This window comes from Chelonia mydas, chromosome 14 (genome assembly GCF_015237465.2).
Source record: "Chelonia mydas isolate rCheMyd1 chromosome 14, rCheMyd1.pri.v2, whole genome shotgun sequence".
NCBI classification, from domain to species: domain Eukaryota; kingdom Metazoa; phylum Chordata; order Testudines; family Cheloniidae; genus Chelonia; species Chelonia mydas.
The window spans coordinates 1318592-1331424 of record NC_051254.2 but is presented as its reverse complement, the minus strand read 5'-3'; the positions used below and the strand labels follow the sequence as shown (position 1 = coordinate 1331424).

At 56.1% G+C, this 12833-nt stretch overlaps 1 protein-coding gene across 2 annotated transcripts in view; it reads left to right on the top strand.

Annotated features, from left to right (window-relative positions):
- Positions 1-12620, top strand: part of TIMP2 (TIMP metallopeptidase inhibitor 2) — a 30305-nt gene extending 17685 nt beyond the window's left edge. Inside the window, exons 1-5 of one of the 2 annotated variants that reach the window (XM_043527831.1) lie at positions 3224-4046; positions 4896-4996; positions 5305-5413; positions 7738-7862; positions 9791-12620. In XM_043527831.1, the coding sequence (XP_043383766.1) occupies positions 3959-4046; positions 4896-4996; positions 5305-5413; positions 7738-7862; positions 9791-9988 (621 nt within the window). In that variant the 5' untranslated portion in view covers positions 3224-3958 and the 3' untranslated portion in view covers positions 9989-12620. Of the gene's footprint in view, positions 1-3223; positions 4047-4895; positions 4997-5304; positions 5414-7737; positions 7863-9790 lie in introns of those variants that run through there. The other variant, XM_037914063.2, reaches the window with a different exon arrangement.
- Positions 12621-12833: the final 213 nt, after the last annotated feature.

The following is a 12833-nucleotide window of genomic DNA, read 5'->3' as shown; positions in this document are numbered from 1 at the left end:
CCGGAGGTGCTGTTAGCAGGACGGGGACGGGGGCGACATTTGGCTGGCTAGCGATTCAGACAGCCCAGGAGACGGCAGTGTGGGGATGAGAAGTGTCTGTTTGCTGGTGTCCTGTTCACAATCCCAGGTCCCCCTTGCTTTGGGGGAGGTCTGGGGGACTCTTGGATTCATCCAGGATGGAGTGGGGGGGTTGTGAGCTCAGCGGTAACAGCCAATCGCCATACGGCATCAGTGAATTTCCATAGTGCAATCCTATTGGTTAAAACGCTGTAAGGTGACTTGTGCCCCTCCCCCCCCCCGCCCCCCAGCATTATAACAGTCCCTTGGTCCCATCCACTGGCTCTTGCCGCGGACCTCGAGCCACACCCCTCTTGTTGCCATGGTTTCCGAGAGCCCCAGACAGGCCCCCCATTAACATCTCACCCAGCCAGGTAGCCACCTGGCAGTGGGTCTTGTGCCCAGGCGTGCAGACACATCCCTGGATGCCCAGTGCTCACGGCCATGCAGCTAATGAGGTGTGAGTTGGGATCGCGGACAGCCCCAGATTGCCAGGCCGTCGCTGGCATCTTTGCCAAGGAGGGGTGTGTTTTATCTCCAGGGTACTGGGCTCTGCGTGTCCCATTCCCCTGCCTGGGGAGGGCACCTTGTCCTTCCTGGGGAGCCTATATGGGGCCATCGTCACTCACCCCTGGCCTTCGCCTGCTCTTGTGACTTTAGCATGAGTCGGAGGGTAGCTGGGATTTCCATTAAAGCTCCAGCTCCTGCAGTCAGGGAATTCTGTGGGGAACTCAGTTTCGTTGGGAAGCCCCAGTGTGTTTGCAGCCCCCCTGGCTGCAGAGATGCCTGAAAACGGGACCTGAGCCGCTCACTCAGCAGAAATGGAAAATACAAAGGGTTTCTTCGCATTAAAATCTCCTGACTTTGTGAGTCTGACTCATGGTCTGAGTGCTCGGAGCTGCCTCCCGTTGCGGGACTGGGCAGGCCTGGATTTCCCTGGGCTGACTCTCTCCCTCTCCTTCCCACACCACCCTCCCCTCTGGCTCCTGGCTTTCAGCGTGGAGCTTGGCTGGGCTCTTGGCTGGGAAGTGCAATGCAGTCCGCTCCACAAAGCCGCACTGTTCAGAACAAATCTGCCTAGATAGGGCTGCATTTTTGTCAAGTGATTCATCAGCACGTGAATGGAAAAGGCCGGAGCCCACCGAACCAGGAGCCGTTTTCCCGCCCACAGCCGCTAAGCCAATGTCACTTCCCGCCCTCCCAGGCCAAAGGCAGGAGCCACCGGCAGCAGCAGCTCTGTTTGCTGCCCTACCCGCAGCAAAGCTGGAGAGGCTTGTCCTCCCTGCTTTGCTTCCTGGGGCAGCTGGGGGTCCAGGCAGGAGCTGGGCAGTGGCTCACGGGAACACCTCTATTTCAAAGCCATCCCCAGGAGCCCCTTGATGTGACTTGGGGTGCCAAGAGGGGCTGGACAATCAGCAGGGGCAGGGAGTGGCAGTAGGGCAAACAGCCGGCATAGGCCTTGGCCCCTACACCAGCAGTTCCTGTCCCATCCAGCTCGGAGTCATGAGCGGCTCCAGCTGGTGACCCCCTCGCTCCTTGGGCGCCAACTGTGCTGTGAGCACTGGGCATGGCTGCTGATCGCTGCACTGGGCATGGCCTTGATGCTTCTGTCTGGTAACTAGGACCACGCCGCCCACACCATCAGCTGCTCCCGGCCCCAGCCCTCAGTGCCAAGAGCTGGTCAGGGAGGTGTTCTGCCTGGGGAAGGGGGAAGAGCAAACAGCAGACGGGAGGAACTCGAGTTCTCAGCAGGCCACAAACCCTGCTAGACAAACCCTCCTGCAGGTGATCTCTGCCGTGATTGGGGGTCCCGTGCCAATACCCTGTAGTGGCCAGTGGCCTGTTCCCTCTCGGGAGTTGCAGTGCAGCCGCGTGCTGCTCTGGGCCATGGGAGGCCGTCTGCGCGCTGCCCTTGCCTGGGCTCTCGGAACCAGCTGGATTCTGTCCTGCCCTGTGCGTTACCAAGAGACCGGTCAGCTCGGCCTCAAGGGCAGGGCCTTGTCTGAGGCAGAGGGGCCTGGCTGGCTGGCAGAGCCTGGCTTCCTGCAGCCGGGTTCTCTTGCTGCTTGGGCGTCCCCTGGATCCTGCACCGGGAGAACTGGCCTCTGGGGAATGAGCGCCTGCCCTGTGCGTGGTTCTGGCATCCTCAGCGGGGAGCGGGGCAGACCACGGAGCCCCACGGCTCCAGCTGTCACTGGATCGCATCCCCCCGGACCAGCAGAATGGACCGGGTTTAACCCCTGCCCCTCCACCGCTCTCTGCCCTCCAGCTGTTCGCCTCCCCCAGGCCCTGCCCTGCGCTGTCAGCCGCTGGCATCAGCCTAAATCCAGGCTTGGAACCTGAACCTGCAAAGGTCTCGCCCGGCCAGCGGGGCAGCCCTGCTGCCAGGTGAGCGGCTCTCAGGGCAAGTTCTGCCCAGGGCAGCGGGAGGCAAGGACCCTGCCCTGGGGAGGGGACACCGCAGGAAACCACTCTAGGCAGCGGTGGGAAGCCAGGCTCCTGAACCCGCCTTTGGGAAAGTAGTGGCCCTGCCCCTCCAAACTGGCTGCGCCTCGCCTCCGTTTGCCCCTCTCCGTCCTGCATGGAGGGCACTGCCCGCGTTTCACTCTGCTGTGAGAACAAGCCCTTCTCTTGGGGGTGGTTAGGCCTTGGCCGGTGCCTTCTGCCTGGCAATGGAAGCGGCGCTGTCCGTGCTGCAAGAGCAGCGCTTGACAACAGCCCGCAGCACTTGCTCCCCGCTCTGCAGGAAAAGCCTCTCCGGGTGCAGATCGTTAGGCTGGGGCTCCTGGGCAGGTGGAGGTGGGTGCCAGCAGGGGAGAGCCAGGGGAGGATGGGCTCCTCAGCGCAGGCCTTGCGGTGTACGCAGGGGAGTGGCATCACCACAGGAAAGCTGCCAGCTCTGGGGTGGAGCCCTCCCCCCCATCAGTTGTGCCCACACATGGGCCCTTGTTCCTGACACTCACTCGTGTTGCAAAGCGATGAGGCTGCATTGGGAGGAGGGGCACCAGGATGCGGAGCAGCTGATGCCACAGGGAGCTGGGGGAGGACCCAGGGTTGGAGCCTGCAGGTCTGTGGTGTTTGGCCAGGCCCGTTCCTACCTGGCTGTTTTTCCAGAGCCCCAGCCCTTGTTTCCCATGAGCCCTGCTGTGACTGGAGGGGTTGTTTTTCCAGGCGTCTTGGGGAGGAAGTGACATCATGTGGTTCGCGCTGCTTTCGGCCTGGAGGGAGGATGCGGTTCCCCGCGCTTTGAGTTGCGTGGCCGCCCAGCATTCCAGCAGCCGACATCTGGCAGGAGGCTCCTCAGCCAGCGCGTCCCCTTGATCTCAGACACAGATGCTGGTTTCAGAGCGGCTGCTAGAGGCAGCAGGACTAACAGCTCAGGGGCCAGGCCAGGCTGTGCAGTTCGGGGGGGCTGTCAGTCCGGAGCGGGGCTCTGTTCACACCAGGGCTGCTGCTCCTAAAAACCTCCCCGCTCCACGTGCCGCCTCTGGTGGCCTCATGGAGTTACCCTCCCGTCTCCTCCCCATCCTGCCCCTGAGCTCTGCTCCTCGGTCTCTGTGCAAGGTCCGTTTGGGTGAGGGATCCCGGGCTGTACACGCCGCCTGATGGCAAGGAGCTGTGTGTCTGTAACATGACGCGGCATCTGATCGATTCCAACATTTCAGGGAATGGTCTAGTCACCAGTGGGCAGAACCTCATGGATTTTGTGGAAAATTAGTGAACCAGAAGCAAGAAACTGAGGACCTCTGTTGGCAAATGAAGAAGAGCCCCTCTCCTTCTCCTGCATGTGCCTTCCCTTCTGTCTCCAGCCTGCTCTCCTTTATCCTCATCCTCCCCTGCTGCTCCTGGTGCTTTTCTCCGAGCTCAGCATTCCCTCAGTGCTGCTTCTCCAGCTAGTCTGATGCTGCTTATTCAGCTCTTTGCCCAGCTTCTAGAGCCAGGCAGAGATGGGGAGCAAGGAGACTGCGATCAAAGCAACGTCTACGCAGGTGTGTGCAGGAGTCCTAGAGAGGTAGCAGCCTGTGCTGAGCAGTCCCTGGAAGCTGCTCTTGCTCTGGGCTGCGTGATTGTGTTTCCCCTGCTGTGTGGAGTCTCAACACTGGCTTTTGCATTTAATATAAGGCCTTTGAAAGGAAAAGAAAGATGTGGAGCTCTCCAGTCTGCAGAGTTTGCAGGCTCGGCCAACGTTGTCAGCAGACCTAAGCTCCCTGCTGTGAAGGACTTTACCTCCCCTCCTCCCTCCCCCCATGGGTGGGCCCTCACCCTGCAGTGGGACCTTACCTGTGCAGGAATCTGTGCGCACATGAGGGTCACTCCACCCAGACCCATTTGCAGGATTGGGGCCTTACAGCTGTGCACACACTGGAAGCAGCTGTGTATAAGGGTGAGCCTTGGCATGCCATGACGGTCCCGTGGCACATGCCCAGCACACACTTTTCACACGCTTCTCTGTAAATCCAGACCATTTTCTTCCCAGGCTCACCCTGGTGCTAATGGCTTCTTACCTCCAGACCAGGCTTCAGGCATTTTGCTGCGGCTGTTGTCAAAGGATGGTTAGAATGGGCTGCAGTGGAAAGACTCGCTCACCCAGAGATGAGACGCTGCAAAGGGGATTTCAGTCATTAGCATCACTCTGTTAGCACAAGCTAGATGCTCCACAAACAGGAGGAGCCAATCCCTGCCTGGGAGCTATGGGCAGAGACCAAACCTACAGGTGACCAGCTTGGCAAGGCTGAGGCTGTGGGACTGGCCTTGCATCCGAGCCTGTTTTGCTGCTGGGGAACGGAGGCTGTTCCTGGGTCTCTCCCACTCATGCCCATCCTGTCTGTTTGTTGCAGTGATCAGAGCAAAGGCTGTCTCCGGAAAAGAGGTGGATTCTGGGAATGATGTTTATGGGAATCCAATCAAACGGATCCAGTATGAGATCAAGCAGATAAAGGTAAGGATCCCAGCCTGGGGCAGTCTGGCTCTGGGGGAGCAGGTGGGAAGAGGGTGCTAGGGAATCGCAGCATGTGCAGGAATGAGAACAGGGTCAGGGGGTCCCCACAGCAATCCCACCCTCGGATCCCATCTCCGTGGGCTGCAAGTGCTGAGCTCCCACAGCCGTGACCAGTCCGTGCCACCCAGCACTGCAAGAGCTCGGCTTCCTCCCCCCTTGCCGTGCGTGTGCTCCCGGCCCCATCTCCCACAGCGTGTGTGGAGCTGAGCGGGGCCACCTGTCTGACCGCGGTCTCTCTCTCTCGCTAGATGTTTAAAGGACCTGACAAGGACATAGAGTTAATTTACACAGCTCCTTCCTCGGCTGTGTGCGGGGTGTCACTGGACACCGGAGGGAAGAAGGAATATCTCATTGCAGGTAGGAAGTGCGTTGCCGGAGGAGCTGGCATGGCCCCCAGTGCTGTCTCAGGGGCGGGAGAAGCTGGCGTGGGCCCTGGGGCTGGAACCGAAGCAGGACACTGGGGCACTTCAAAGGCTCTCTTGACCTGAGTCAGTGCAGGCAGGAGGAGGCAGGCGAAGGGACAGGGACCCATGTAGGGAGGTTTCCTGGAGCTGTGGGAATCGCTCAGGGAAAGGCCGTGAAACTGGATTCTGCTCCAGCCAAAGGGCTTGCTCTCTGCTGTGGCCATGGGACCTCCGAAGCGGTCAGGATTGCAGCACTGCCCATAGGGTTCCCCCCGCCCTCCCCCGGCCACAAGGCCCTGCGCTGGACTCCCAGCGGCCTTAGTGCCGTTCTGATCCTGGCCAGAACTGGGGCAGTGAGCAGGGCATGCATGGGGCTCCCATCCTGGCCACAGGGCCCTGCCACGTGACTGCGGGCTGGCCTGGCCTGCTTCTCATTCAAACCCTCTGCCCCTGCCCGTCCAGGGTCCCTGATCATCTGGGCCCTTCTGGCACCATCTAGTGGCTCCTAGGGAAATAGCAGCCAATGAAGCCGGTAGCGTTTCCTGACCAGCGTGCAAGCTGGTGCTTAGGCCGTGCTGGCTTGGGGGTGATGACCACGTTCCGAGCACAGGGTCGGCTGCCAGGAGCACTCACCCCAGCTCGGATATTGGCGGCTGCTGCGCCCTGGGGCTTGTGTCGGCCTCGGCTTCCCTGTCTGTGCAATGGGATAATGCTCCTGTCCTGCCGAACCCACAGGAGCATTTGAAGCTGCAGCCCTCGGTCCCAGTGGCAGGAGCACGGGAGTCTCCCTCTGTGTCTGATTCCATGTCCGGCACTTGCCCAATGGCACTAATGGATAAGGGCACCGTGCCCCTGGGGCCAGAGAAGAGTCTGGCTGCTGTGTGAGTGCGATCGCACATGCCTTCACCCAGGTGTTTCTCCTGAGCTCTCTGAGCTCTGCTGGATCCATCTCTTGGTCCATTCTCCTGACCACTCCACTCCCTGTGGGCCCCAGTGTCTGGTGCTGCTGGAGTGTCTGGTTCTAGGTGTGATGTCCATCTCCTCCTCTCCCCGGATGGGGGCTGTCAGAGAGTGTCCTGCTCTGTAGCCTCTTGCTTGTCCTGGGATACGCTCGCTCAGAACACAGGCCCTAGAGCGGGGCAAATTCTCAACAAGCCCTAAATAAAGTCCTCCGGATCCATGCAGACAGCAGGGGAGGCCCTGAGCCTAGAGGCTGGTTGGACTGCCTGGCCAGGACTCTGGACAGCCCCCTCTGCTTTATCCCCTCTGCATCGCTGCTGCGGAGTGGCCCCTTGGAGTGTGACATCACAAGCATTGTGATCTCTCCAGTGGGGGTGGCCACCTTTCCAGGGACGCCCAGCCCATCTTTCCCTTTGGAGCCTCCTGGAAAACCTGGCCCGAGCAAGCAGCTGGGGCGTGGGCCAGGGCAGCTTCCTTCTGGCTTTGTTTGCAGAGCAGAACCAAGCAGACAGAAGGTGCTGATCCGAGGCAGGAGAGCTGACCCAGTTAATAAAATAAATTAATAAAAAATGGAGATATACCTATCTCATAGAACTGGAAGGGACTGGTCATCAAGTCCCAGTACTCTGCCTTCACAGCAGGACCAACTACTGTCCCTTATTTTTACCCCAAATCCGTAAATGGCCCCCTCAAGGATTGAACTCACAACCCTGGGTTTAGTAGGCCAATGCTCAAACCCCTGAGCTATCCCTCCTCAAGAGAGACTCCTGGGGTTTGAATTAGTCCTGCCCAGAAAGCCCTTGGGTCCTGATTTTCACCACAGTTCCCTGGCAAACACTCAGGGCGCTGCCACCTGGCACTGAGGCCTTGAGGCTCTGGGGAAAGCGTGCCAGGAATTGTCCCTGCTGTGGAACATTACCCCAGGTACTTGGGAAACTCCTGGGGCTTTTTAGAGCAAATTCTCTACGCGTGGTCTCGGGGGCTGGGAGGGAATCCGCTGCCTCGCACCCGCACTGAGTGGCTCTATGTCAAAACGACGTTCTGCTTCTCCGGGGCTCCTTGATTTGTCAGTCTTCCCCTTCCCCTCTTCTCACGTCTCCAGTCTGCTGCTTGTGACATGGCAGTGTTTAACTGCGTTAGCCAAGAGGGATGGTGCCCCAAGGAGGGGATTGATGTGTGCTCCAGGCACAGTATGTCCCTAGAGCCCCCCGGAGGGGCGGGCTGCTCGCCTAGGGCTCGTGCTGTTCAAACTCCCTCGAGGTCCTGATGGGACGTGTGTCTCTAGAAAGGTTAAAGCGCTGTGTGGCCTTTCCGCAGGCAAGTCCGAAGGCAATGGCAAGATGCACATCACACTGTGCGACTTCATCGTCCCTTGGGACTCCCTGAGTGCCACCCAGAAGAAGAGTCTGAACCAGCGGTACCAGATGGGCTGCGAGTGCAAGGTAGGCAGAGGGGGAGCGCTCGTGCCTGGAGCCTGCCATTCCGCGTGGTGCTCTGAGGTTTCTGGGCTCCTTGCTCACAGCCGTTGGAAGGCTTGGTGTCGAGTGACCTTGGCTGGATTCAGTGCTGCAACTCAGGAAAGCACTTGCTGAAGTGAATGGCAGAGATGCTTTCCTGAATCGAGGCCTGGGTTTGCATCTGAAGGGGGATCAGTGCATTGCTGGGGCAGTTGTCTCCCCTAGCATGGGTAAGAGTCTTGAGGGCAGCATAAACCCAGTGATTTTTGTCTGGAATGGCCAACGAGGGGCACTTCTAGCAAGGACACGAGGCATCCCAGAGAGGCAGACAGTGGGCTGCTAGGAGTGATGATCACCTGGCCTGTTGTTCTCCTATTGAAGTACTGCCCACAGGGCCCCTACTCAGAATCTGGCTCTCCACAGCCACCTAGGGAGATACTATCCCTGCCTTGAAAAGTTTACTACATAACTGGAGCTGTTTCCTGTCTCTTATCCCCATGGGATCTAAGCATCCCACATGCCCTCACAACACCCTGCTAGGGCTGAAAGCACTAACATCCCCATTTCACAGCCGGGAAGTTGAGGGGAAGTGAGTTGCTGAAGGTCACTAGGGAGTCTATGGCGAAGGTGGGGTCAGACCCCAGTTTTTGGGAATCCCAGAGCTGTTCCCACAAGCCCAGCCTCCCCTCCTGGCTCTTCCCAATTCTCCTCATCTCTCTCTATCCCCTCATGTCAGCTATCTGCTCAGAATGCTGCCCTCTTCTCCCTGGACTCTCCGTGGCCAGGCTTCTCCCACGCACCCACCCTCGCCCCAGCCCCCACATCTCCTGCTGTCTGTAACTTGTCTGGAGGCTTATATTTGCGTGTATCGGTTGCAGTCAGATGTGGAGTATTTGTCTAAAGGATGTAATCTAAACCCACCTTGCATCATACGGTGTGGAGATGAACTGCTGGCCTCATTCCTCAGACATGCCAACGTTGGGATGGTTTGCAGAGCTAGACTGGCCTGATTCCTCTGTTAGAGAGACTTCTTTGCTCTGCATGTAGCTCTGTCCAGGCAAAGATCCCACGTTTGGCTTCAGCACTGGGAAATTCCTCTTATTTAAGGTGGAGACCCAATTCCGCATCTTAAAAGGAGCCATGTGTCCAGTGGCTGGAACAAAGGGCCTGAAACATCTTGAGCCCAGATCCCAGACAGGCCTCTGCCTCACTTATGTGACCCTGAGAAACTCGCTCGGACTTTCCTGTGGCTTAGTCACCTTCCCTGGGGTTTTGGGTAAAAGCGCAGATGCTCCTGGAGAGGAGCGACCCATTCTATTCATGTTAGGCAAAACTTTCTCACTGTCAGGAGAGCTAAGCCCTGGAACAGGCTAGAGAGGCTGCGGAGTCCCCCTCACTAGAGGTTTTCAATAACAGGTTAGACAAACTTCTGTCCAGGACGGGATGAGGTGCTTGGTGTTCAGCAGGACCCATCCCAGGTCTGACTCCAGTGGAACCGCACCAGGACTGAACTGTCCTTCACAGATGCTTAGACCAAGGCACAGCCGCTGCCCTGAAGAGTTTGCAGGCTAGGTGGACAAGGGGTGCCGTGGAAACAAGTGACACTTGGGGACAGATAAGACCGTGGCCTTAGAGCCAGCCCTTTCTCCTCATGTGCTGTGTTAACAGTGCTTGGAGAGGGGACTAGAGCCTCTAGAGTGGGTGGGAAAAGGAGGGCTTTGAAGGGGGAGGGGGACATTTGCCCCATCTTTGAACCCCAGAACTTTAGAATGTTGCTTTCCTTAGCTCAGGGTCTCTCTCCATCCCCCAGCCCAGAGTGACAGAGGTGGGAGATGGAAGAGGCATGGCAGGTCCCTCTCTCCCCCAGACAGGGCATCAGTGTGTGCTCAGCAATGGTCTCTGTTCTGCCCTAGATCTCCCGCTGCCCCTCCATTCCGTGCTTCGTGTCGTCTTCGGATGAATGTCTCTGGACAGACTGGGTGACGGAGAAGAACATCAACGGGCGACAGGCTAAGCATTACGCCTGCATCAAGAGGAGCGACGGCTCGTGCGCATGGTATCGTGGCATGGCCCCACCCAAGCAAGAGTTTCTCGACATCGAGGACCCCTAAGCTGAATAGCTGCATTCCAGTACCCAATAGAAAGGCCTGCAAGAAATTAGACTGGTCCACCTCTGACATCACTTCCTGGAAACAGCATGAAAATTCAGTATCCCAAGTGGGTCCCAATCGGGGAGATTAAATGCCACGTGCTTCCAAAGTGGGGTGAGGGGCCACACCATTGTATTTAGTCCCCAGCTGTGCTTTCCCATTCCTTCCTTTCACAGGTGCAGTGGGGCAAGGGATGGCTTCATACTGTTCAGGGGAGAATCCTGAACAAGCCGGACTTTGATCCACAAGATCCCAGCGCTGTTCTGGAGGAAACCAGAATGCTGGAGGGTTGATGTCTCTCACTCTGTGTAGCAGGCCTACCAGGTTCCCCTCACCTGGGGCTGGAGTGTCCCTTGCTTTGGGTAGCTCCTGCCCCTCGATCCCCCAGCACATTGGCGTCTCTTTTCAAACAGGCTTCTCCACTGCCAGCGGATACACCAGCATTCCCCAAATCTCCTTTGTAAGCCCTCTAGTCCTACTGCCCCCCTTGTCACACACACCCCCACCTCTGGGGCTAGAAGGGAGAGTCAGTGAAAGGTAGCACTGGCTGAGAGTCCCAGCTGGACTGCAGGCACCAGGAAAGGATTTGGCTCTAGTGAAGTCTCCTTAGCCCTTTGTCAAGTAAGATAAAGGCCCTTTGCACTGACACAGTGTCCCTGTGATCCCCAGCATCAGCAGAACCATCTTTTGAGGGGGACCAGAGAGTCCCCTTCTCACTCATTTGCAAGCACTGTTGTTATTTCATGCTTCCCTCCAAGTCAGTGGGTGCTGAGGTTGGACCTCTGGGGTGGTGCATGTATGAGACCCCTGTAGGCTTTGGTCCTGTGCCTTCATCCTGGCAGTTTAGTAAAGAAAGCCAATCCCCTGGTGGGTATGCGTGTTCCCTGCTGTAGTGTAGCTGCTGGATTTGTGTCCTAGTGCATGCTTGTGCCGTCAGCATAGTGCTAATGCCAAGTTCCAGGTTAGGGGAAGGATTTAGTTACCGTTTAGCCTGTCGGACTATGCAGACAGCAGAGGTGGTATTGTGAATTCATTGCTCAGCAGGACAATGAACTGAGAACGCTCTAGCCCCACAGACAGTGGCATGCTGACAATGACCCAGAGCAGCTTCCCTTGCCGAGAGCCTTTATTCCCAGCAAATTGTGTGAATGCAGGAGCTGGCAAATGGAAGCTTATTCCAAGTGTTCTGCCGAGAAACACAGCGCGGTGAGAGGGACCCCCCCAGGACGCGGTATTTTTATACCCACTGACGGCTGTTTGCTGATCTCAGCTGTGAGGCTTCTGACCGTGAGCTGTAATAAAAGTAAAGCTTTTCAGACCCTCTTCTCCTACGCAGTGAGGGTGCACCCGCGCGCGCACACACAACAAACCTGGCCTCTGGCTGCCTACAACCGAAGGCCCCACATCCTTCTGTGAAACCCGCCCAGCCAGCCTCAACCCCATTCTTCTTCGGAGCCCGTTCCATTTTGCGGAGGCACTAGAGAGCGCTGCAGAGCTAGCCCACCTGGAACGCAGACAGCACAGACCTTTGTGAGAGAAAATCCGGATCTCCTGGCTAGAGCAGGTTTGGGCGTATCCTGAAATTATCCCTGAGGACCAGCTTCAGGGGCATTTTCATGCTGTGCATCGGTGTAAGATTTTAATGATGTCATATTGGACCAGTCTGGGTGACTTCAATATATAAAAATGAAGAGGGAAAAAAACTAATCAATTCAATATAAGACTCCTGTTTGCTTACTGTATGGTTATATCATAGGTGACATTTACTCCTGTCTCTGCTCTATCTTTGATTTTAAGGTTTCAGTTCGTTTTGGCATCCGCTGTATCATTCCTGTGCTGTAACTTTTTAATTTCCTTGTTAGCTATTAGAACTGCACTTATTTTTTTTAAACGCATTTCTGCATTGGAAGCATTCAACATGAAGTGGGAAGAGTGTCGAGAAAGTCTGTGGAGGGTTGAGTCCTCCAGATTTTTCTGTTTGTTATTTTCCCTCCTCCCTATCCCCCTCTTCTGCAAAGTGCACAAGTCTTCAGAAGTTGGATTTGAAGATGGGATGTACCATACATGTGCCTCTTTCTAGTTTGTCTCCAAGGCCTTGCTGAACAACAATATCACGACTGTCGGCAAGCACGATAGGTGAGCCTCACACAAAATAACTGCAAAAATCTCTTTCTATATGTCAGGTATATGAAGGATGCTTGATTGGCTTTTTTAATTTATGTCTTCTGTTCTCGGTTCCATTCTCTGCCCTTCCTTCCTAGCTCCAGTCTCCTCCTCCATGCAAGCAATTTAAAATATTTAAAAAAATAAAAAGTTTACATTATAGTTATTTTCAAATCTTTGCTTGATAAGTATTAAAAATAAGGAGTATCTAACTTGCTGCCATAATTTAAAGCTTTTGGGTGGGGTTTTTGTTTGGGTTTTTTTGGAGCAATATGTTTTTGCTGGAATCTGAAGTCTGAGACCTTCTTGTGCTGGAAACACATGAAAGTTGTTGAATAATGACAAGCAGACTGTGCATGTCTCTGACGCTTTGTATAATTCATATGTGGACGTTCAGTCTTTGGACAATAAACAGTATTCTAAAAAATTAGATAATTTTCTTGTTACTGAATTCACCGTACATCTATAGTGCTGTGTAAATAAGTAATAAGCATAATTCTGGACGCGAGACAGGCACACCAGTCCGCTGGTGCATACGAAGACAGCCTGTGGGGTGGGTGTGTAAGCCGCTCATCCTTGAGGGGCGTATGGCACGGACGTTCCCCCCACTTCCCTCAACGCTGTAGTTCTGCTGGAAAGGTTC